Below are 27327 nucleotides of genomic sequence, written 5' to 3' on the forward strand. Positions count from 1 at the left end.
ATAACTATCACTGACTCTTGCACATTTCATCTTTTGGAATTATAAATGAGGAAGCCAAACTCAAACAGTACTTGCTAGAAATTATGAAAGATTTCTAATTATGGTTCATGAATTTGAAAAAACACTGATCTGATAATCACGTAGGTTTAGATACTTTCTACACGATGTGTCCAGTACAAGCAGCACAGCAGCGTGTGCTCCTCTGTGACAGCCTAACATGGAAATTACAACTCTATTCCTCCCTTTCTCTAGTATTCTGAGAGGAAGTATCCTGCTACTAATCTGTGCTCACTGAAGTTTGCTTTCTTAGCTCAGCAGCTAAGCTGTGGTAATTTGTGCTTTGGAGATAACTGGCTAACACAACTCAAGCTCCAAAACTTCTTGTCCTCCTCATGTCCTCCTAGGAGAGGACATGTTCTAGCCTTGAAAAGAGCCTATTTCTGCTCCTGTGTGGTCAGCAGCAGTTTGGACAAAGGAACAAAAGCATATCCCGCTGTACCCTTCCATCGCTGCACAAATTAAGCTGTGACATGACAGAAAGTAATGATGCTTTTGAAAATGCAATAGTTTGAGCCATTGTACAAGGAAAGCACAAATATTCCTAAACAAAAAGCATATTTTGCAATAGATATGTTTATTAAGGATTACAAATGCATCAACACATACAGTGCTTTCTTACAAGCAAAGGCACATTATGTCTTGGATTTGATGGAAGTTTTGTGTAAGGAAGGACAAAGGAAAAAAGTGGAAGAACCTGGTCCAGTGAATTACTTCTGTTCATAAGTGTTGCCTCTCTAAAATTAACCTGGCATCTGAAACTAGCCTGTCCTTTTTGTCATATGTAATACATTCAGCAATGAAGATCTGTGTTCCAAATCTGCATTTGTTACATTTACTTACTACCCTGCAGTTATTGTGGTTGCCCAAGGGTAAGGAAGGGTGGAATTCCCAGCTGTACCCTCGATGTTCATTTATTCCATTTATTGATGATCTGCAAGCCAGACACTGTCTGGTCCTTCCTCCCAAACATGTACTAGCTTTACAATGCTTTAAAAAGAAATGTATTCTCCTTTGTAAATAATATTTTTTATAATAAATTATATTAATATAATGAATTTATTTATGTGCATAAAGCTAACCTACTGGAGAAGAATAAATCACCTTTATGTAGACACTTTTAAGGTACTTTTAGACCTCTACAGAGCCAGTATCAATATTAAAAGTATAGTTTGCCACACAGAAAGTTCTGGTGCATGCTGTACCATACATTAGTCAATGTTATGAAACAACATCACCCAAATTCTGTTCTGAATGTCTGTATTTGAACCAAAATTGCCAAAGATAATATTCTACTTTTTCAAGCAATGTAGCCCTTTTTTACAAGTAAATTGAATTAAGAAACCAATGTGAATTTCTCTGCAAGCTATTTCATACTTGGATACCCTTGAACTTTACCGAATCTGGGCTAAAAAACAAATGTGCAATTGAACTAGTTCAGTAGGTATTCAGAATCCCAAGAGGTGCTTATTTGCTATTGTCATGCAAGTGTCTGCTTCTTGCAGGGTATTTTAACAAAATATTTTTTTGAAGAGGGGAGTAGATGTTTGTCTTAATTTATTTAAGATGTATAAATAACATTGTCAAGTATGAAAACACACTGATGAGTAATACATAACCTTTTATGAAGTTATTAAATCTGAAGTGGAACTATGCCTACCACTACATTCCTGTGTACAGAAAAATAGAGTCTTAAAAGCATCTGATGAAAAAGTATACCTTTTTATCATAGTGCTTGTATTTTTAAAGCAACTTGTTGTCCTGTCCATCACAAACTCTGCTAGCAACAGGACTTGTATTAGAAAATAATGCACTTAGGGATAAGTATCTTGACCTATGCCATTTATAAGCTGCCCCCTTCCTTGTCTAATCTGTTCAACCACAACATTCTCTATCCAGCTGAAAATCAGCCAGTGCCAAGTGTTGACTGCCAAGCCAAACTCAGAACCACTTTTAACCTGCTGGACTAAAGCCAGAAAATGTTTAACCTGCCAAGATCAAGTTGCAACTATCTCTAACTTGCCAAAATCATGCTACTAGGCGTTAAGGAGGAAAAATTCTGAGTTGAAATCCTCAAGTGAAAATACGTTGTATCTTATCGGGTTAAGTTGTATCTGTTTGGGGAAAAAAAAAAGTTTAATCTTTGAAAATCAATTAAAAAAAGCACATTGATTGCACTGCATTCAGCATATGCAGCAAAAACAGTACTCCAGTTAGATTTCATCTGGTTTGGCACTGTTCTGGATGATGCTTTCCACTCTGATTGCTTTCTGTGATGAAATGACTAGATATGCGAATCAAAGGACAACAGTGGATGCTGTCTAGCTGAGCTTTAGCAAGGCTTTCAACACAATCTCCCAGAGAGTCCTTTTAATCAAGTTGGTAAATTATAGTCTAGATGAGCAGACTAATAGATGTAATAACTGTCTGCAGTATCAGGTTCAAAGGGTAGCAATGAATGGTTTGTACTCTATCTGGAACCTGGGTACAAATGTATTTCCTCAGGTGCTATCTTGGGACCTACATTGTCTAATATCTTCATCAGTGACCCAGAGGTGGAAAAGGAACACATTCTCCTCAAATTCATGGACAACACCAAACTAATGGGTGCCATTGATACACTCGAGAGCTATCATTCAGAGTAATGTAGACAGGCTAGAGGAACGGCCTGACAGAACCTCACAAAATACAGCATGGACAAACGCACCTGATACAGACTAACCTCAGGAACAAAGCAGGTTGGAGGCTGACAGGCTGGGTAACAGCTCTGCAGAAGAGGACCTGGGGGTGCTGGTGGGCAACTAGCTAAACATGAGTCAGCAATGTGCCCTAGCAGTGATGAAAGCTAAAGAGAAATACAGCTCTCCTGTCTTATAAATATAAGCTAGCTTCAGAAGAGATCAAAGTCATCAAACAGGAACAGACCTTTCTCGTTTTTCAGGCAGCTTACTTTGGAGATTACCTAACACTCTAAAAAAATACTCATCTCCTATCCAGTGTTCACAAACATTCCCATCCATAAACTGGAACAATAGCTCTTAGGCTAACACCTATTGCTACTTTTTCTGTCTGCATTTATTCATATGACACAAAAAGATGATATGTTATCATGGGGGTTTTTAAATTATTCAAGGGCACTTTTTTTCTTGTGTAAATCCACCAGTTCTTTGGTACAGTCCAGGAATAGCATCAGCAACACTGATTACTCACTCAGGTGCCACAGATTTGTTTTGGCATTGACATGAAGCTAGTTCTGTCAAACTGCTGCTAATTAAGAAACTTCAGGGATAGGAATGGTTGATATTTATAGCCAAACATTTCAGATTCAACAGTGTTCAGAAAAATTAAGAGGATTACACATATTAGCACAAGATTAAAAAATAGATTGTTGAACACTTCAAAAACTAAAATCATGCTGTCTTGGTTCTGATATGAATACATTTTATATACTAAATGTAACAACTTGTGCAAACATGTAATATAGTAGTGCATAAGCAAAGGTTTATTTCATTTTTCACCTGGATAACTTCCAAACTAAATTCTACACTCCCTTGTCCCTGTTGAGGGAAGAATTTACCCTTAGACTTTCTTTAACATCTATGCCTTTAATGTCTATGCAGAACTTTCGATGTATAGCTGAGTACTATTATATCTTATAAATGAACAGGAACTAGGAATTTTTACAATGTTTTATATGCTAATTTATTCATTGACAGTGTAGTAGCAATATAAGCTATACTGTAAAGTTTCCCATACTTCCCTGAGAACTTTGGATTTGACCTGAAGTGTGGAAATTCTTTAAATAGCAAGGCATTTTGGTCTTCCTCCTGCCAAAGGCTCGGGCAACTGCAAAAACCACAAATCATGCCAAACTCTTTGAGTGATATATGGAGAACCACAATCCACTAGGAAATAAGCTAAGACCAACTCCTTCATTTCATTTAGGTCCTTCATTGGGATTTGAACCATCCAGCCCACAAACCATGTCTCATGAGATTGCAGTATACATCCAGCCCACAGTAATAATGATTCATATACATATATGTGTATATGCTTTATTGCTACCTTTAGCTGGATTAAAAGCAATATATCACATTTTATATTTCTGCTTCTTTTATTAGCTTTCTAGCACTTGATCAGCTGATAGAGGTGATAATGAAATGTTTTTTATAAACTGGAGTTTGTAAGTCCTGTCCTGAGAATGTAATATTTCAAAAAATAGCCTAAGCTTTGGGGAAAAAACCAATTACAGAAACAGCATTAAAAATGCCAAGCACTGGGCAGAAGCAATTCTGGATCAGTTTAAAAAAGTGATTGATGAAACTCTAATCTGAGCTGAAGGAACAGTTTCACGACAAGCTGTGACCATTCCACACACTTCATTAGCTGCCATAATTAGCCTGGTGTTTCAATTTGTTAGAACTGGTGGGGACAATTTTACTCAGAATGCAAACATCAAAAAACAGGGTGCCTCAGACTTCAGAAGAGGCTGATGAGAAGCTTTTCTAGTCTCTGTTAACTAAAAGATTAATTACAGCTGATGGGAGGCTGTACTCTGATTGTCACTCTGTCTATGTGCATTACTTTTAGCATTAGAAGAAAGACATGGTTGACACTACACTGCTCAATCAAGCAGCTTTGCATTAGTGTACAAAGTCTGTTAATATGTAATGTTTATATTGTTTCTCTTTCTTTTTTTCCCCCCCTTAAGTTTGAGACTTTCATACCTAACAAGTTATATTTTAAAAGAGGAGGGTATTCAGTTGCTAATGATAAGCGCTTAACACTCACTTATGCTGTCATTCCTTCATACAACTGCAAGTGAGAGATCCAAACACATCTCTAAGCTGCTGGCTGGGAATATTATTAGTTCCTGTTATCACAGTCAAAATGTAAATTCCTCCTCAAATAGTCTCCAATTATGGAAAAGAAAAACAATACAGTTGTGAAACAGATACTGTGTGCATCAAAGCCTTTATATCTTACCCCCTGCACTTTAGGTGCTATTACCTCTGTATATTAATTCAAAGCTTTAAGGTTATTTAAATGGAAGTGAAGTCTGAATTTGAAGTGCAAAGGTTATCCCTTAATAATTCCATAATTCTTATTCTAGAATATTAACACATGGTAATACCCCTACTTGTAAATAACTCCTTATGTGGTTATGCCTTTCAGTTTCCCTACATATTTTATGCCGAGATCAACAAAAACTGTAAGAGAATAAAGAATATAGTTTATCTCTATCATGGTGGAATGCCCTTTTAACCTGAGTTTATAAAGGGCACGTTGAAACCAGCTTTTCATTGCATTAAATGAATAAACACCGAAGTGTATTCCAAACGGAATATCATATTACTGTTTAAAATGGAGCAAACTAGTTCTGAGTTCATTCATAACCAATTTTAAAGAAAGAAGCAGTAGCTACTTACATCAAACCATTAAAACAACAAGCAGTCTGTACTACTTATAGTCTCTTATTCACTCCAATGAAAGCGTACAAAGCTATCTTTTACTGTTATTTGTCCTATTCAAGGAATGTAGATTACTCTAAAATCTAAAAATCTTATTTTACCGCACCAAAGTCCTACTGCTCTAAGAATAATCTACTCTTGCTCTCTGGAGAGATCATCAAAACAACAAAAACTTGCAGTCTTTTGCTCAGCTTGAGCATACACCTGATATAACCTCTTAGAGCCCATCCAGAAGAGCTACACATATTAACAACGCTAAGAATTATACAACAATTCAATCATAATGGTCAGTGTGACAAAATATGTCATTCAGGCATCATTTTAAGATGCAACATTCTTTAGTCCTAAGTGTATCTTTTGCAAGAATTCATCAGAATATGCACTTCTGATCTTGGACTTCAATTTGCAAACTCACCAGCAATGTGCATTTAAAGATCAGCTTAAAAACAGTATATATTTTTCCATGAAAATGGGTAACACCATTTTTCCTAGAACTTTCTTGCTAAATAGCATTTATCTACATATTGATTATATTTGTTATGGGACAGATCCTTATCTGATGCAAATTAGCCTAGCTCCACAGATATATCTTATTTGTGCTAGGTGCTGAGGATGTATTCTCATACCTGGATTTTTCAACAGTTACATGGACCGTGCAATTCTTAGAGAATTGTGAAAAGGTTTCTGTTACTTTCACTTCAATTCTATTTAACCAGCCCGAACAAGGTCTAGGTGAGTATTATCAAATAAGTAGCTTGCTTTTGTAGATATGTTCCATGAAGAACTTTAAGATTTCAAAACATAGCCTTTTTAATCCAATATTGTGGCAAATTGAATCGAGTTGAAATACATTGTTTGGCAGATACATAAATAAATCTACTTAATTCCAAGAATGCTGAACAACCCATCGAAAACCATCATCAAAAGGCAAGGCCAAGCACTTCCCAGTTTAGTGTGAGGGTTTTCAGTTCCAACAAACAAAATAATATCCAAAGAGTGTACACCTAAAAACAATGTAAACAAACCAAATTTGGTGTAACTTCAAACTCTACCGTTTCCAGCTCAACCGATTATTTTATTTTATTTTTTTGCATTAAAAGCTCTGCCACAAGTTACTGTAATGTACTCTAAGAATGTACTGAAGGAATTGGTCAAAATACTCTATTTCTAAATTGTTTCTGAATAAACAAGAGGCTTTAAAATGTTTAGGCAATGTGTACAATGGGAATTATTTAGAAAGTTAAAACATACATATATCTCCCTCAAAGAAATACTGGTTAAAGTCAGCTCTTACTAAAAAGCAAGATTTTCTTTTATGCCGCTAACATACAAGTTACATTATTAAATGAGGAAGGTAGGCAAAGCAAGACATTTATCATCCAACAGACAAATGACACAGGATTGCTAGTTAGACAGTATAATAAGTACCATCTAATTTTCTCTTTCGAATCAATTTATTCTTCAAAGCCTTGGATCATCATCAAGGGACTGCATTTTCCCGTTGAGAAATTATGGAACTGAAAATCAGGTTTTGTAAAATATTCAACTAGTCGCCGACAAACCCTTACAAATAACCGCTAGAATGGATTTGATTAGAAGAGTGGTGACAGTATCTTTTCTTATGCAAATAACTGAATGGTTTGACGCTTCTCAGTCACTACTTCGTAGTATTCCCTCAAAATCAGACCCTATAACTCATCAGTAACCTTCACCAGAAGGTTTTTCCAGCTTTTCTTCTCAGCCTTCCAGTTATCCACAGATTCTTTTCTACATTTAGTTAAATAGCAGGCAGGGATACATTTTCTACATTTTAATTTGCTTCACAGTGTTTACCTTACTTCTTCACTTAAGAAAATAATTTGAAAAAAATCTCTGATAGTTAATAATCATTTGCATTACTATATCAAGAGTAGCATTTTTCTAAGGCAGCCCAGCAGTGGTGACCTTAAGGATTTTCTCAAAGGAAACAATCAAGAACTTTTCCAATAGCAGCTCTGAAAGTGGTCTTCATAACAAAGTGCATTTCTGTAAATATGACACAGTCATTCAGTAAGGAATCTGGAAAAAAACATTATGTCAACTATCAAAAGTTGAAATCATCGTTTGCTTTCCTGAAAGACTGAATGAGTGCATCTCATAATGAGAGATATTTCATTCTAGTCCCGTGAATGAGAGGTAATATCTGGCGTTCCCACTGTTGGATATGACATACTTCTGCCTTTAACATTTTCTTCTGAACAGTACGTTATGACATGCACTAAAAGAAAGCAAAAAATTCAGAAACACAAGTCACAAAGAAGTGACCATAAGCAATTTTTTGTTACCCCGTTTCAGAGACCAGTTGCTTATTAAGCTGGTCTGTGATATTAAATTGGGTGACACTGCTCTTTTTTGTACTACCTGACCAGGTAGCCGAACACTTGAGCTCCAAGGAGCTCGCAGTTCTGAAGAGTAATGCTGCTGTGGGAATCACCCAATATGGAGGCAAGGAATTACTCAAGCTTATTTTCACATGAAGATACAGCAACGTTCTGAGAACAGAAAATATATGCTACAGGGTACAACAGATAGACTTTCCATCAATAGTATAGGATAGGACATATTGTTGTAGGACCAGACCCTTGGGTTTAAATTATTTGGTTCAGCACAGGACTCAGGGTAGGAAGAAGAGTGCCAGAAAGCAGCCTTATCTTGGAAAGAAATAGTTGATAACTCAAACTAAGGGTCCATTTGGGGCATCTGAATAGCTACATCAAGTCATGCCAGCAGTAATAACTATACAGGAGCTATGTCATTGGCCAGGGATTGCTGGAGTGCAACACACTTTGGCAACAACCCTTATTATCCCTGACATGGCTCATGAGGAAACCAGTAGTGTAACAAGCAAACTCTTACAGATCATCCAATAATTCCCCTACAATAGAGTCACTTCTGGCTGCCACATTATGTCAACTCTGCATTGCCTAGAAAAAGCACATTGCAGTTGAATTGAGGAATTAAGAACCTGATATTCAAAATACATGCTAGCTCTTCTCATTGTATCTTAGTAACTTCTGTCACAAAGCACACTAGTAAACATGACCTTAAAAGTTTTAGAACGTGTAATAAGGCTGATAATACAGATGCACATCAGCTAATATCCCACTGTATTAGAAAATATGCTTGTGTAATTCTTTTTTCCTGTAATATTCTGAATTGAAAATATTCTTGTGTATTCTTTTAATTCCTTTAAAATGAAAAGAAAACAAGCAAATTCCTTTAAAAAAATGTCATGTAGTCACAATCTAAGAGAGGTATAGTGTATGTGTAAACTTTTTCTATCTCAAGTCCAGTTTCTGCAAGGTTAGGGAAAAATAGAGTTAAGGTGAAATTTAAATAAATTTCAGTACAGTCAGGGATGGAAAATCATGAGTGTTCCAAACTATTCTGCCACATAATGACACCATCTACTAGACACATGATTGTTGTGAGTATATTGTTGGTCCTACAAGAGATGAAACTAATTTTCAAGCAGAAAAAAAAAAAAAAATCACTTCTCTTTCCCGCCCTGCCCCCGGCTCTGTTTTTCCCCTCACAGGAGTACTATATAAAGATAAAATCGCTGTAGAACCACAGGACACAGTGGTCTCAGAAGAATGTGGTAGAATATGAGTTGGCCATGGCCATCTAGAAGAATCACACTCACCTTCTAAGGCACTGAGATTTTCAGGCCATATTATATTCTCCTTGTGGACCTCTTCCCACATATCTGGAACTGAGGGCCCTACCTGATAATGTGATTCCACTTGGACCATAATGTGAGCAACCATGAAACCCACAGAGGCTATTGAACTTTCAGAGGCAGCAGACTACATAAGAAAAGGATGAATTCCTCAGACACACAGGGGGTTAAGTCTGAACTTAGTGAAGTCATGTGAGAGGAATTATGCAGTTGAGACATTCAGAGATTTGATCCTTACAATCTTCTTTATGGTTGAAAGCAAGTAATAGATCAAGGTGGTTTTTTTTTCATTGTCTGTTATCTCTGTTATCCCAGATAGGAAGTTTCTGCTAGTTCTTGGACAAAGAACCAAATTTACACCAGTATAAATCAATGAGACTATGTACTTTGCATTGTACTTATGTCATAACATTCTTTCTAGAAACTCTGGCTTAAAGTACATAAACACATTGGTGTTTATCTGTTATATATGTCATGATTCAATTAAATACTTCTGCAACTTCATACAATATCAGTTGAAGGCAATCGCTGCCCAACAAAATCGACTGAAGCTGTTGATTGTACCTTTATCTACACTGGCTGAATTTGATCCTGTAATTCTCTGCCCCTGGTGACAAAGATGGAAGTGATATAATTTATATAAGGAACAGCTATTGCCTGCTCTAATGGCTACACAATAGTGTGAAAATGCCAGTAGTGTTGACAACAGCTCAATTTCTACTGTTCCACCAAAACCAGAATGGTGTTGGTGGTGAATTACAAAGGATATTTTTCCTAGCCTAGGCAAGGCCATGACAATCAGAAATATTTGAACTTGATATTTGATTAATGCTGGCAGTACTCTATAAGTGATTTCCACTCAACAATGTCTAATTATTTAATTATTTCACATTATTAATGGAATGAAACAATTCAAAACAAACAGCTAGAATGACTGTTTTGCAGGAAGCTCATAATCATCAATTCATACATGTAGAATTCTTCCTAAAATTATATTAAGCTGGCCTGTTGAACTTGAAAGGCATATTTTATCCCAATCAATGCATAAAAGTAAAATTATCCATAACTAAGGCATGTTTCTCTGCTGTACAGTTCAGCTGTAATGATCCCCACACACTGCACTTGCACATCAATTATGATAATCATAATCACGGTCGTTAAGCTGAATGTTCATTATTATCAGGATGCTGGTGACAGCAGATTCAATCATCGGGTGCAATGGGCAGGCAGTCACAGTCCCACCCAAGTTTCTGCAGACAGCGTTGTGCCACATTAAATCTATGATGTGTTCCACATCCCACTCCATTCCAAAAGCTGTAGACGGTAAAGGTCAACTTTATGTTCTGTGCAATATGCTTAGGTTCTCTAAATTAATTCTTTGCAGTACTGGGTATTTTTATGCTTTGTAGATAATAAAATTCTGTTTAGGGCCAAAATGCCTGTGCAAATAATGAAACGGTGATGCAGTCTTACTGTAATTCACCTATAATAAGGCATCAGAGGAAAGAATCTATCAGGAAGGAACACTTTAAAGTGTCATTTCCTGAATTTTGCAAATAAGAAAACATTAAATGCTGTCATTAAAGTCCGTTTTCTAAAATGCGTATACAAACTAATTCCAATGCCGATTAAAGGCTATAAGCTATCATTTCTGCCTCAGTAAATACAAACATATGTGAGTGTTTTGACAACTGAAAGATTACAGTCAGTGTATTTGATCCCTTGACTGTCCAGCTACATTGGAACCTGTCATTGTAGATTAAATTCATAGTGACTGGTAATTTTTTCATATTGATATTTCTCACAAATTCTATCAAAGGCATTCCAAGGTATTTCAACATACAATATTAAACTTAAAATATGCAAGCATTTTTATTTTTATAGTGGTTTACAACTGGGTAAACTAACTAGATTCAGTTTCGCTGGAGATATAGTATTCCCATTTCTTGTTTATTTTTAATGAACATTAGAATACAACAGTTTTCCCCTTAACTCTAACTTCTTTGAAATGTAAACAGAATGAGACAAAAAAAATTCAGATTATAACTGGATGAAAGGAAGAACTATTAACTTTTCCTCACATATCTATGGTAATCATTATGTTTAGAGGAAGCCTATGCTAATACCCTTTCATTTTCCAGAAGATATATAACAAGGCAATGTTTTCCATTGTTGTTCATTTTACTTCTAAAGTAATCGGATAATTTACATATTGATCTTTTTATGACTTGAATTAAAATGCATACTGATAAACACATGAAAACCTCAGCAAAATACAACTAGGACATGCTCATGAACGTACACAGGGAAACTTTTTTATATGTAGTTTAAAAAAAAGCCAGCTAATATCAAATAAAACCTCAGCTGCTCAGAGGGGTCACTGATCCACTGACCACTGAACTGAGTCCTTGGAAGAACTTAGGCAGTAGTTGGTCTTAGCAGCAGCGATAAGAGAAACTTCACCGGTATAATACCGTCAGAAGCTGAATATATATCATGGCAGCTAGTCAGGTTGTAATTTAAGTTGCATCCATAAAAATATCATCTCATGGGAAATTCAAAGGAGGCTTGTGTTTAGCAGACAAACTGTTACGCAAAAATCTGATTTTTTTTTTAGTAATATTTTGATACACACCCTTTAGCCTTGTGATTCATTAGAACAGGATAATTTTGTTCCTAGAACTGATATATACAAAATTTTAGTACAGTTTAGAAATAAGAAAGGGAGAGTTCTTTCAAATTTAACAGTTATGAAAGTATGACCTCACACGTGCCTATAGGACCTTTTCCATTAAAATATAGTGAGGAGGTGGAGGTTTTGGGTTTTTTTTCCCTGCTAGTAATGACCCATTAAAGCAGCAGGTAGGTCATAAATAGCTCTTTTCTCCTCTTATCTCTCTGTTTGGGTAAGCGGCTCCTAATTGAAGCTTCATATTGATTTAGAATTGGGGTTGGAAGGCTGTATGTCATGTTGGGTTAATGTATACAGCTATTCACCTCCAGAGATTTAGGTTGAACTGTATCCAAGATCCCAAGTAAAGTGAGTTTAGTTGTTTCAGCTAAGCCCATAATTTATATAACATTATATATGTGTGATACAATACACAATATAAATATCTTTACATTGTTTGATATCATCATCTGAGCCTGATCAAAAAATGCTAAGGACTGGAAAAGGAAGAGTTTTTACAGGACAAGTACCACCAATAAGACTTCTAGATCTTTTTTTATATATCATACTTATGCTGTGGGACTTCAGCCAGTCATATCCTCCATTCATTGCTTTTGAAAGATTAATTCAGATCTTTTTGTTTTAAGGTTGATCTTTGTGCCTTTATTTTCAATGAGATTTAATTATTGTATGTTAAAATACCAAACTTTAACCTAATTTTTAAAACTTAAAGCTATAAGAAGCAATTCTTTTAAAAAATATTACTTCTCAAACTAAGATTCCTTGGAACTTGTTATATATTTACAAAGGTTAAGTTACTTAAGGGAAAATAAGTAATCATGTCTTACAAAACTGTTTAGGTTGAAAGAGGCCTTTTGAGATCATCTAGTCCAACTCCTCTGCTCAGCTAGACCGAGCCACCCAGGACCATGTCCAGCTGGGTTTTGAATACCTACAAGGATGGAGACTCCACAACCTCTTGGGCAACCTGTGGCAGTGCTCTGTCACCCTCACAGTTAAAAAGTAGTTCTCACGTTCAGATGGAATTTCATGCACTTTAGTTTGTGTCCATTGCCTCTTGTCTTGTTACCAGGAACTACCGAGTCTGAGAGGAGGCTGGCTCCCTGTTCTTCATTCCCTCCTATCAGGTGTTTATAAACATTCATAAAATCTCCCCTGAGCATTCCTTTCTCCAGACCAAAGGGTTCCAGCACTCTGTGCTGCACTCTACCAAATCCATTATCCTTCTTGTACTGGAAAATTTTGATGCAATTGTGGTACCTAATACAAATAGAGTAATGCAAACATGCCACAAACTCATGTTAGAACATATTCTGAGGAAAATTACCTCTTGCAGTATTCCAAAGCCAGAAATAGATGAGATGCTCCCAACAAAGCAGGTAGTTTAAGGAGACTACCTTAAATTAAAAATGGCTCTTCACTAATTTTTAGAATTTTCCAAAGAATATGATCACTGAAGTATTTTGTTTTTAATCAGGTTTTGCCATAATTTTCTGAAGGTTTATCTTCATGTGCAAGAGTAAAATACAGTGACTTACCTTGTTTGCTACCCACTTCTGAGGCTGTACTTCTCGGAATTGTTTAATTCCATAAATTTCTTGGCCATATTTGCCTGACCTATGAATTGATGGGTCATACTTCTCATTTTTATGATACGAAGAAAATGGCAGAAACCTGAAATTCAAGAATATTTAAAAATCAGTTATACTTTAAATGCCACAGGATTGATAGATGGCAATGCTACAGGAGGTAACATGGCCACATGTTCCTGCTATTTTCCACCGCCTTCTTAATGTTCCCCCTCAGTATTTTGAGACAACTACTGCAATTTCTCCTATAGCTGCTTTTAAATTAAAGAGATACAGAGTTTCAACAGGATAAAATGAAGACTTTCTGTACAAAGATATAACCTGCATTAATAGATTATGACATTGTATCTGCACTACCAACTGGCGTGTTGTGAGGAGAGAATGAGCAGGATCCAATTTGCCGGAATCCGCACGTTAACACCTCGAGTCTTAGCAGGCAGTGCAGTCAGTGCCAGCTGTGAGTGGCAGGCATGCACCATGCACAAGTAAAGAGCTAATTTCTGGAGAACTTGCATCTATTTTGCAAGTCACATAGGCCCCCAACACATAACCTCAACCCGATTGTTACATCAGGACAGCAACATTTCAAGCAAGTCGGCAGTGTAAGCATAAATCAAGGCAAACTTGCACCAGAAAGAATCCTCCCTGTACCTTAAACTAGGTATGCATCTTTTCATATCTGTTAACCAAAGCTAAATAAACCATATTCTCATTTAGCAGAACAGAAAGTTGTACAGATAGTACTGGTGACTTCCATGCTTTGGCAGACCACAAAGCAAAGAAATTATTTCTTCTGAATTCACAAATTGTGTACTCTACTCTCAAGTTATAATTATGTCCTAATTAGCTATCTTTTGGAGCCTGATTCTTTCACTTTTGGTCATACTAATGGGGTACTCCCTGCTTACATAGTGCCACCGAACAGTGCAACTCCAGCTACCTGCTTTGGGTATGGATGAGATTTTTAGATGGATGTCCCTAACTCATGGACGACTACAGGTTTTCTGGGTAGGTTCCACAGCAAACTGCACAGAGGAAGGTGAAAGATATCTTTTATATAAAGGATCTGAAAGAGACCCTACAAAGGTGTCTTAGTTCCATCTATTTCAGTTTGTAAGAGGGTTATGACAGCAAACAGTTACATTTTAATATAAAGTAAAATCTTGTGAATCAAGTCTATCATTGCTGGTATTCTTAAAAAAATGCAGTCTTAATTCTACAAGTGCAGGAAAAAGTAATATACAGTAAAATCAGAAATATATGCTTCAGAAGTATCAAACATCACTTTAACTGCCATGCCTACAGGTGTAGTTAATTAAAACCTTTCCTGAGTTAAAAGCTTTTTAGATTCCAGAGTCCCTATAGAGTTAGACAGTCAAACAAGTTTTTAATAAAGTTGGGGATTAAAATACCTTTCTTTGTCTCTCAGTTGATACAGACTTAGAAAATTATTTATTTGGACTAACTGATCTACTAGCAATTGTTTAAGTGTTTTTTAAATTACACGTCTTTCTTCCCACTTAATAAAAAGAAACTATTTTAGAATTTTGCCAGCTATATCAATTTATTCCATAAAGTACCACAAAAAAATGCCATGTAAAGTTAGCAAAAGAAAAACACTGAGTTAGCAGACTTTTAAATTATACAAAGCTATAGTAGCATGTGTATACCCATGGGAAAGGACACTCTCACATAAGACAGATTATGGTACTTGTAATGCTAATTTGCACATGGGATGGACATCACACACACACAAAAATTAATGTGGCCCCAGTGTCCCAGAGAATACATCGAAGATGCTGTGAGCCGGCTGCTCCACTTGCAGTTTTTATCACTTCTGAATTGCATTTTAATAGTACATTTTTCTTTTGTTCAGACACGAAAGAAAATTGGCTTTCTCAGGGGACTGGATAGCTGAGAAGACAAGGCTAGCAGTTTAGGGACTTGCCCGTATATGCATAGAATTTAGTTGAGGCATAGCATTCATAATTCAATACGAATACTGTGTCTGTAAAATTTATACAAAGTGGCAAAAAATAGTTCCCGAGGAACGTAGAAGATAAAGTAAATTATTATAGTTTTCCCTATAAGATTTCCTACATGGAGGTTTTGATTTTACTGTGGATCAGTTACTCTTTGTCTTTTTGGCAAACCAATAATCAGAGTAACCTATGTTATACCACAATTCCAAACAAAAAAAATACAGGTATTTTAACACTAAGGTACAACTAACACTATATTCTACATGTAGTTTGGCATATATGTGATCTTCTGCATTCCACCGCATGTCTCCTCTAAGACCTTTAACTGGAGTATGTGCCGTACAGCCTGAAATGTATGTCTACGGCTGAGTAAAAAAAAAAAAAAAATATTAAAACAAATGTGAATTTGAGGAAGAAGATTGAACAATAACAGATATTAACATTTAAAGGAAAGAACTTTAAAAATATATGTCGTGGTTTGAGCACAATATAATAGGTTTAATAGCATAAAGTTGTCTAAAGTAGAAAGTTTCTTTTTTTCTTCTGTCTATAGTTCTGATGTCAGAGCCAAGTGGGCAGATCCTTATAGTGATAATGATCTAATTACAAGAAAGGATCATATGCTTGCAAATTTAATGTCTGTTTAAAGCAAGTAAGAATTTTCATTAGTCTACGTAAATAAGTAATTAAAAAGAACATTAAAACAATATTTTTTTTGTGTTAAGTAGGGTAACCAAATTAATGGGAGTCATACAAAAGGCATTAAGCCCCCACAACCAATAACAATAGTAAAAGGCAATAGCACTGCAAAACACTTCAGTAATGGTATTGTGTTCTGGAGCTCTATATATACACCTGACACAGCTTTTCCCCAAATTAATGACAGTATGTGCTCTGAATGTGACAGAAGAGAGTGATGGAAGGAGAAGAAAATTAAATCCAGACAGTGGTGTGATGCCATTATCAACTGCACAAGTTTAGACCTCAGTTTCCACCCCCCCACCCCCCAAAAAAAAGCTCACTCACAGGATTCTTGCATCTGGGTTTCAGCTTTTCCTTGTGATTTAAGTGCAAATTCAGAAAATCTTAAAGGTAAATATGAGTAAACATGATGGAGACAGAAGTAGCAGGATCAAAGAAGCTACTGCTACTACAATTTCCTTCTTTCCCCAACTTTTCCAGCCCCTCATGACCTTCTTTCCTGAATTCCTCATCTACCATCTCTGCCCTCCATTCTGTCTCTTTTATTGTAATATCTCTTGCTATTGCAACAGAAGATGGAAGAGGCCTTTTAGACACTGAAGACTTTCCATTTGGATCAACCAAGATGATAGAAGCAGCAGTAGGTACTGGGCTGTGGTGGCTATGGCAATGTGAGAGGAGAGAGGGCAGCACAAACAAGAAGGAGGATTTGTCAGGTCCATCATTTACTGCTGGGCGGCAGCGTCCCAATGCTATATGGTACTTGCCAACAGGACACAGTTCAGAGGCATTCACTTTTTCTTGAATTTAAGTGGCAGCAAAAAGACAGAGTGGTCCTTCAGCATGTTCTCTGGACCTGCCCAAGAGGCAAAATCCCAGCAGTCTAGCAGTTCAAGCATGTAATCCTGACACCAGAAATGCTTCAAACTTTACCCAGGCATCTGAGAAGAGCTGGCAGTAGATCTACTGCCAGATTGCCATACGTGCTGCACAATAAGAAATATTTAAACTAGAAGGAATATTCTGCTTACACAATTTTTCAAACTTTCATAGTATTTGTATGTACTGTACATTTTTGTAATTTATTAGTAAGAACACTACCAAAATCTTAACTCTAGATGTGTGACAGTGTTGTTAATTATTTATCTAAAGTGGTTCTATTCAATAGCAATTCAATTCCTTGTTGTTTTTTTTATATAATTCAAATAAAACAATTTTATCTCACTTTGAAGCCCATGAACAGTTAGCGCCAAACAAACTATGGTTCTCTATCAGAAGCTGCTAATCTTATCTTTTTTTCTTTAAATAAAATATGAAATTATTTTTAAGCTTTCAAATTTGGATTATACCTGAAGTGATTTCTTCATCAAATCCAACAGTGTCTATCTTTTCACTTGTTAAAGGAAGAAGCACAATCGTTTTCCATATCAAAACAACTGCAGCAGGGCAGCCATTATTTAGTTCATAATGAGTGCATATTAAAATCAGTGTTATTTACAAAATTAAAGACAGAATATTTTACTTAACATATCTAGTCAGATTACCTTTAGTGTAGTATTTTTGCCATAAGAAACTTATTTTGGGTGCCTCATTACAAATATTTTCTACAGTAATATACTAAGTACATACTTTTTCAATAAACTATCAGTCACTTTTATCCTAACATCAGTAAATCTAAGAAACCTCTGGCTGTTTTTGTTTAACCCCTGTCTGTGATAATGTAAACTGGCAAGGAAAAGCATAGTCTACTTCATGTAGGAAGTAAAAGAGATCTCGTCTGCAGCAAATTCCGGAACTTCTTAATTATACAGACTTATTATCTGTATCCCCAGTGTTATAAAGTACCAGAACTTCATTAGAAAAATTAAGATGGAAAAATGAAGGCGCTACTTTGTAAATTTCCAGTGGAAATTAGCTGGAAGAAGCAGAGGAATACTGGATCAAAAGAGGGTAATCATGCTTAACTGTGCCCTAGAGCACCCGCATGTATAATACGATTTGCACAGTAACTACCTCTCCTATTACTGCTTGTTTGGAGTATTCTGTGTTAATGGGGTTAGCTAATTTAGTATTTTAACTTAAAAAGACTCTGCTGATTAATAAATGTTGCACACTGTGCTAGTAATTAAAATAAATGGAAGAGTTACAAATAGAAGTTGAATTGTTAAGAAAACATTATCTGAAAATATATGATAATCCCTGTTTATCATAATACAATAACAGTCCAGAAAATATGCAAATTGCTGAAGTTGCACAGCATATGAAAAACTAAGAATAATTTGAAAAAAGTTTTCATATGTGTTATATTTGTATGACAAAATGTAGTAGCCATTTTTACTGCGGTTAAGTCAGAAATACAGTAAATGATCTTATAAATGTAGAAATTAAGATTTTAAAAATCTTAAAGCAACTTGCTTTTTACATTGTATTACCATTAATACCACGCAGCTCGTAACACTGATGCTCTCCAAGTATAGAGCTTATTTAGGTCATAACCTTCTCTGAAAGCGTACCTTTCGCGCACAGAAGCGCCTAAGCTGGTTCTAAAGGAAAGCATTATCTTGCTGAGAATAAGCCCCTGAGGAGCTCGATGCTGCAATGTTCGCACAGCATGCGAGAGGCAGGGTGTGCAAACATTGCACTCTGCCGCACACAAGAGAACCAGCGTGTTCAGGACAAGCTTGGCTATCTCCAGTACAGCGCTGAGCACGGACATCGCCAAAAGCTGAGATGCTTTGCCTCATGTCACACCAGAAGGCTACAACAAATCAGGAAACTTCAGCCTTACACTGTTGCTGGTTTATCCCTCGTCTATCACCACATTGCAACTCATCCTGATATATGTTGACTTTGTAAAGATGTTTAATAGTATACTTTGAAGCATGAGGCATAGTACATGAGACAGATTTCTGCAAAGTTAATGAAAATAATTTACAGTTTTGTTCTCTGGAAAATTAGGCCAGCATGCAGCTGCGTGCAACCGAGTAAAGAACTTTTCATGCTTAGTGATCTAAATCTGTTAGATCCAGCAGTTGGTGCTTCAAACTAGACACTAGTTTATTAAGTGGCCATCCCGAAGGAGTCCAATTGTCATTCCTATCCAAGCAGAGGGGGAAATCACTTCATTTGTATGAAAAATAGCACAATAAAGCAGTAACAGCTTCAATTACATGAGAAAAAGGAATCATTCTTATTAGGCTAGATTACCCAGTTGCTCTTTCATTACAAAATAGGAAATTCCAGCAGTTGCTTTAAGCACAGCATTCTCTCTTGCTTTCATTTGTTCTGCTTCCACCTGCCTCAAACTCTCCCACAGCTTTTTCAATTATGTCTGCATTTTATCACAAGCAAAAACTTTCTCAGAACTTGAAACACTTAGAGAAAAATATATTACTGCTTTAAAGATCCCTGATAATCAGAGGTGAGTGGGAATTCTGAATGTTGTTGGAAATTGCAGGTATACACTGACAATTTTTATATCTTAAGAGATATCACACAACATTCACTCTGGAAATACACAGATCAAAGATTCAGTTTGTTATTTTATGCAAACACAAGGTTTCTCAACAAATGCCACACACTTCTAGTGTTCATTCTCTCCTTATTTTCTAAAATAGAAGAATAATAAGCACGGGAAGCACCACCAGGAAGAAAAACAAGTCCCAAAGTACACAATTATATAGAAAGAGAGACAGATTTGTCAATTCATAATAGACACTGCTAAGAAAAAACTACTGTAGAATCTGAGTAACCCTTTGCTGACTCCTCCCTGGAGACCAGCATCCCACACAGCAGCTGCAACATTACTCGTGAGCGTTAGTCCTGTTGATGACCTGCGACTCTGTCATCACCTTTTCAAGGTTACACATGTGACCCTTGCATGGTTGGTTGAATATGAAGCACAATCAGAATGATCACAGCCTGAAAATGTATAATACACTATGCATTTAGCGTGTATGAAGCTGAGAATCATTGGTGTCAGGGCATCACTTCTGTGCATTAAGGATGCACCAAATGCTTCCTTGCCCATAAGGTAAATACAGACCCCATATCAATTAATATCTGTCAAAGTTGGAGACTCCAAATTTAAACTGTACAAGAGCAAAACTTCACAATTCACTCACTGAAGAGTCAGTGAAATACTTATTACAAGATCTGACCTTCTGAAACTGTGAACATGGTTATGTCTGGGATAAACTTCATCAAATAAAGACTGGGCAATATAGCCATGGCTGTAAATGAAAGATATCATCCATCCTCACATAGAATGCATCAGTCAAAACTTATTCTTTGACAAGAACACTAAGTGAGAGCAAGAACACTAGTTACTACCCAGTGTTTCATTTGGGGTTGTTTTTTTTTTTTTTTCTTTCTTTAAATTGCACCAGGAGAAGCTATAATTAAAAATAAGGAAAAAAAATGGCCCAGATTTAAGCCAAGGTGTGACAGTTAATCTGCTTCCCCTGCACCCCAATAAATGAAAGAATACTGAGAGGAATAGAAAACTGAAGTACATTTTTACTTGTAACTTAACTCAGTTTCATTTTTGATATGAGAAGAATGAAAAGAGTACTGTATCCCATTTTGGGCACCAAATATAAAAAAAAATATCACCTAAAGTGGCAAAGTAGCCAAACCAAGAGATTTTTTTTTTCTTTCAAAACTGTTCTTGAGTGGAATTTCCATTTAAAGTCTCTGTTAATATTAAATCAAGGAAAGTGTGAAGAAAGTGGTCCAACAAGAAATGCATAAAAGCCAAACCATGCAAATGCAATTGATTCTGGCATTCTTAATTCCCAGTCCTGAAGCTGACACATGGCACCACGGAACTGATAGAAAAGCTTAAAACAGATCAAAGATAGCAAAGCATCGTGTCCCAGTGAATCAGCGGATGACAGGCTGCTCATGAGGAAAAATGATTCCTTTCTGTCCTGAATTCTGGTACTGAAGTGTCAAAGGATTGCCAAGAGCAGTGAATTCAAGGGAAAAGTTGATAAAACATCCATTTTTTTTTGTTAACTACAAATACAGAGCAGGTGACTTAACAGGCTTTTATTATGATTGGACAAAAGAGTTCCATCATGATAAGAAAAGAATTGGAAATATTTTGGCAATAGCCTTAAATCTTTTGGGATGGGTTATGTGTGTATTTGGGATTGTATGGAAAAGAACTGGTCTGTCTGACAGTATTACAGATGCTGTGGCTTAGGAACCCAAACTGCTTCAAAGATGATTACAGTTTCTGCATCATGTTCTGACATGGGCAACATATGCTCCCTTCCCTTCCAAGTGAGCTTTGGTAGTCTACTGGGAGAGAAAGCAAGTCTCATTGGCATGCAACACCATTTTTAACTCCCATAGTCTGTAAGCTCCCTGAATAAGAAGACTGAAGTAGTATTTTTTCCTTGGCAAGGTGCGTGTGGCAAAACAGAACTCACATTTGTTTTCTTATTTCCCATTAAGCCCGTCTGTTGCATCACATATTATTACAAGTTCTTCTATAGATTCTTAGATATGGATGGCACATGTCACACAATTACAAGATAGGGTCTCTGCCCTCAACAGTTTATAATCTAAGGACACAGAATTTAGAAGTATGTACATAGAATGTTTGCTAGTAAGCTGTCAGGTTTGACATTTCATTTTGTCAGGCATGAAAGGTTTCTGAAAGCAACGGAATAAAGAAAACATTCTCATAACAATACAAGAAAAAAACAAAGAACTTACTCATTGTCATGTATACGGTTTCTCCGTTCCTCCTTTTTCATTTCCTCTCTGGCCTTCTCTAGTGGTGAGTTGATTGATGCTGCCACTCGCAAGGTTGGTTCCAAAGGCTTGTACCGCTGCTGCAATACTTCAGCAGTATCGCGGAAAGGCCCCTGAAAGGTATAGGATAATGCAAGTGTTTTATTATGGGGTCACAGTTCTTTTCTTTCCTTCTTTTATTCATGACACATCACTGATGAAAGAGGACACAGAATGTCTAGGAAGCGTAGCAAGATTTTTCTTCCAAAATAATTAAAGCAGTTCATTTTGATAGAGAGTTGCAGATAACACAAAAGTTGATAACATGCTTTAAAGCTCCAAAGAGAAAATGAGAAATGAGCACTCCAGACTTATTTAACTACTAATAAATATTTATTGTTTCAAAACAATTCATTGTTAGAACTGATCAGGAAAACTTAGTTTTTCCTTAGAAAAAAAAAAAAGGTGAAATAAAATCCAATACATAAGTATTAACTGTATGTAGATTCTGCTTAAGCAGAAAGCTTAAGTCTTTTCCTTTTTCATTGGGTAAATAATGTTGTACCTTAAAGAATGTGCTTCTTTCAATTTAACTATAAAGCTCCCTGGAAGGGAACTTAATTCATGACTTAAGATATAATTCTTTTAATAATATTCAAACTAATGGCTTCAATAATACAGGTGTATAGTCCATTTTTGAAGAGTCTAATTCTACATTAATTTCATTATTCTTAAAAGAAAAATGAAAGCTCATAATTCTTTCCCAAGTCTCTCTCTATATACAAATATATATCTTTTTTCCAGAATATATTGTTTAATAACTTATGATATCAGCAACTACCATTCAACAACACAGATAAATAGCAGCAGGAAGTCCTTTCCTGCAGTGTCAAAGTGACATATCCTATGTCTTGCTTTTAGTACTAACCAGTAAGAACTTACCTGGAGTATAATTAGTGCTATATTATGCTCAGGACAGTTTAGTGGCAACTCTAGATTTAGAAGTGTTGCTAATTAATTTTTATTTTATTTTCATCGTTGTTGATCCTGCAATGAACTAGTGAAACCTTCTGAAACAAAGAATCCTAATCACAGCCTTCATTCTTAAAGATATCCTTCTTTAAATAGGTTATCACTAACAAGTCACAGCTGGAGTTACTGCAAGCACTGAGTGAAGACTGTGGGGCTAATAAAAAGAAATGATTCACGCCTCATTTATGTTCACTTATGTTTTACATTAATAGAAACCAATAATAGGAACCAGTTACCATAAAAGTCATGGACCGTAAATAACACAAATGGCAAATAAGTATCATCTAGTACTTTTCACAGCTGGACAGGAGGATTGCTATATTTGAGAGTAGTTAATGGATTTTTATTGGAACTTTATTTTTAAAGGCACAGCACCATGATTTGGAGATCTTTTTAAAGATCCTAGAAAGCAAGTAAGCATAATTACACTTCTTTCAGACATTTTCTTGCTTCTATTTCCTAAATCTGTTGGGAAAAAAAAAATGTTCACCTAATATGACCACCATAAGTCTTTAAAAACAGAATGAAAAGTGTTATTGCTTGTGAGAGAATAATTAATACTAGAACAGGTCATTAAAACTAGTAAGCAATGTTCTAGTAACATAATCGGATGATAAATTATTCAAAAAGTTTAAAATTTATAATACAAAATGAATACACTGTATTGCAAGATGTTTGCAGGAAGTAGCTATATGGACCAAAGAGGAAAGAGATGTACTATTGTCAAAAAATGTCAAGATAAATATTTTTGCTTTTGGAAAAGAGTCTTTCAGAATATTGTATTTCTTCTTCATTGTAAAATATTGACTCATATTCCATCAGGGTAAGGGCCAAATCAGATATCCAAGCAAGGATTTTTTTCCACCTCTAACTTCTAAGACCTTTTAACTCTTTCTCAATCCATAGTTCACCTGAAATTAATAGAGTCCAACTTCTAATGGAAGGAGGAGGGAAAGAGTGTAACTAAGCAAAGGTCACTCAAACAGGGCTGTTTCATCACTAATGAAAGTGAAGTATATATGTTAGCATATTAAGATAATTCTAAACACTCCCTGCAGATTTTTCCACTCCTCTGAATCAAGTATTTGAAGAAACTCAACTGGCAATAGGCACCTAAGGAATATATCTAAGATGACAAGACATCTAAAAAAATCCATTTACCTAGCAGGGGGGGTTGGACTAGATGATACCTAAAGGTCCTTCCTACCCTTACCATTCTCTGATTGTGTGACTTCCATTTTAGAAGATTAAGATTTGTAGAATCTGAAGATGAATGGTGCTTACGAATGTTTTCAAATTGGCAGTGCCTGCAAGCATTTCAGGCATCCTGCTTCAAAATGGAAATGTTCCTGGGGAGGTCAGGCTAGGAAAGGAAGTTTCACCCTGAAAACAAATCACACAACTCTATGTTCTACGTTTGGAATTTGTACTGAGTAGCATAAATCTTTTCACTGCCAAATAAAGGTTAGCAGATTGGCATTCTTACTACTTTACCATAAAGTCAGAAACTTATGATAAAAATTATGATCAACATGAAATCATATGTTCTTCACTGCTCCCATTCCAGGAGAGATAACAGCATGCAAAAAATCCCTTAAAAAAATGGCAATATGTGCTTTCTTTTATTAATGCCTTTTAATGAACAGATGACTAATTTTAGCATTATCTGTTTCCATCAAACTGTAATTCCAGTTAACTCAGTAATAAAAATGATAGATCTAACTGATGTATAAGCATCATTAAAACTTTTCTTTTAAATACACTATATTACATATACAGAGCTTTCCTATGAAATGCTAAATGCCCATTTCCCTAAGAGAAAGTTGATAGATAGCTAATTTCTGTTCTTTAAAACATATATAATTGACATACTCATATAAAATATCCAACCCTATGGGCCATACAAATTTTAGATACCTGAAAGAACAGTGAAGTAACAAATGACTCACAGTGGGCCATATAGATATTAGAAAAAGAAGCTCGGTGCCAAAAAGTGTTACCACAGAGAACTAGGACACAAGTATATCTAGTAATTAAATTCCTTATTGTCATACCAGACAACTCTTAGGATGATGTGTTCCGGTGGGCTTTCATTTCCAGCTGTTTCATCAGCTCAAACCAGTGTCCTTTTCTTAGACATACAACCCTAAATTGTCAAAGTGTTGTGCAGGGATTTAGCCGTGTGACTCCCATTAACATCAATAAGAGTCGCGCAGCTAAATCCACGCGCTGTGCTTTGAAAATTTACCCCACAGTGTACATCCCAGGGTGCTGAAAGGATTAAAGTATTATATAGTAAATTCCCTCTTTGAGGTGCAGAAAATAAACAGAACTCTTCTGGTTTGTTCTAAAAGGCTATCTGTGCACGACTGCTGTGCACGCATCTGAACTTAGAAAGGTCTATAAAATATTAGAAATCAAAACAGAAGCTTGTAAAATACTTCGTATACAGTAAAGAGGTTTTGCAAGAGCAACTTAACAATGGAAAACCTCCAAGTTCCGTCTTTATTTAAAACGCATGACTCCTGTACCATGTCCACTAGGCAAAATCTTTCCCTCTATCCTTAGAGACAGCGCATTCTGTCACATCCCACCGAAGGATCACCATAGCCCCTTTGGTCCCAGAAGGTAAAGCTAAAATGTCATATTTATCTCAACTCCAAACTCCCTGATAACCCAAACTGTTTGTTGGCTCACCGTTTGTCTTGATTCTAATGTTGAGTCAATGAGTTCATTCAATGAGGAAGCTCAACCAGTCAAGGTAGGGAGAGCACAAGGAGGGAAGGACAAAGGTGGAGAATTGCCCTGAAGTTGATCCTTACTGCTATAAGCAGTGTGGATCTCTGTGTGGCTCACCTCTACTCCTCCAGAAGTATTCTGGCAGGCCTGCACCTTCTCCTCGTGCTCCATCCCAATTGTCTTTGCCTTTGTGTCCCACCACCGATACAGACTCGTCCCGCTACAGACAAGTCAGTCATGACACAAAGATGAGAAAAGACTCTTTTCTGTCTGGGTTAGCCAGTACACCCATGGCTGTCCCCGCTGAAGAACAATGTGGATGTAATCAATAAACTGCTCACAAATTGTGGCAGCTGGCATGCGTACACACAGTTTGAAGCCAGCAGTAGTTCAAACTTAAGACTGTGTTCAGATCCCCTCTACCAAGAGCTGCAATAACATAGTGAAAATAACCCCATTGATTCAGAGGAGTAAAATACCAATAAAAATATATTATACATTGCTTATTGCTCATTATTGTTGTTTAATTTCTGTAGCTAAATGATAGCTTTAGTGAAAGTTACTGAGAAGGACTTATTCAGAAGCATTGTCTTTCTAAGCAAAATACGGAAAACAAAATTTAAAAATAGGACAGAGTACAAAAAAAAAAAAAATGTACGAGGTTCTGAAGACATTGTGGTCATTCAAAGTCAAACCAGCACTGAAAGTGTATGTGAGAGGCAAGTAGAAGGTTCAGTAGATTGGGCAAACTGAAAAATTCTTCAGAGTAGAAGGAAAGACTGAATACTTCTGTCCCAAAAGTACTTGTAACAGGCATTTACTGGCAAAAGAGACTTGTTATTGTACTGTCATCAAGTGAGGAACATAAGGTCTCAAAAGTCTATCTGCTGTGTATATTGGGCATACTCCCAGTAGGTTTTGATAATAAGGTGGCAAAAGCTGTTTTGCCATCTTGTGGATGTTCACTCTGATGCATTACCTCTGAGATCACTGCATTATGGAAGAGAAAAAAAAGCTATCTACAGCATATGTTGACATCAACTGAAGTTAAATTGAGACCGTGACAGCTAAGAATGGGAGCTGTGCAACCCGGCTGTGATGCAGAACAAAATGTAGAAATTTTTGTAATTAAAGCTGACACACAGGTAGTGGACACGAAAGTGTCAACTATGCACTATTCTATACTGAGAGGATGTCTCTTGGCCTTCATATGGAAAACAATTGCAAAAAGTTATCACAACTGGTTAATTTTCCTTATTACCTTTCATTTGTCCTATTATGTTTTTTTAATTTAAAATTAGAAATTAAGTATTTACCTCTAATGTATCATAGTATTCATATTCAATTATATCAGATCTTTCCTTTGAAATATCATAAATGACATTTTTTTCCCCAAAGAACAAACGTATAGGCTAAAGAACTGTATTTCCCTGTTTTTACATACCACCTAGGTTTCTTTTTATTTGAGACAAATCTGTTTCAAAGACTTTACATCCGGAATTCAAGCACTAGATCTATATATAAAAACAAATCCACAAAAGAGATTTTTGGACTTGATGATCCAACTCGAGATATTCAATGACACTCTGTGATAAAA

The 27327-nt window shown here is 36.0% G+C and overlaps 1 protein-coding gene across 1 annotated transcript in view; it reads right to left on the reverse strand.

Annotated features, from left to right (window-relative positions):
* The window catches only part of SPATA17 (spermatogenesis associated 17), a gene marked incomplete at its 5' end in the record, with an annotated part of 83131 nt that overhangs the window by 6088 nt on the left and 49716 nt on the right, over positions 1-27327 (reverse strand). The window contains 2 exons of the mRNA XM_009894349.1: positions 13480-13615; positions 21942-22093. Coding sequence (XP_009892651.1) covers positions 13480-13615; positions 21942-22093 — 288 coding nt within the window. The remainder of the gene's footprint in view (positions 1-13479; positions 13616-21941; positions 22094-27327) is intronic.

This window comes from Charadrius vociferus, unplaced genomic scaffold (assembly GCF_000708025.1).
Source record: "Charadrius vociferus isolate BGI_N301 unplaced genomic scaffold, ASM70802v2 scaffold261, whole genome shotgun sequence".
Classification (NCBI taxonomy): Eukaryota; Metazoa; Chordata; class Aves; order Charadriiformes; family Charadriidae; genus Charadrius; species Charadrius vociferus.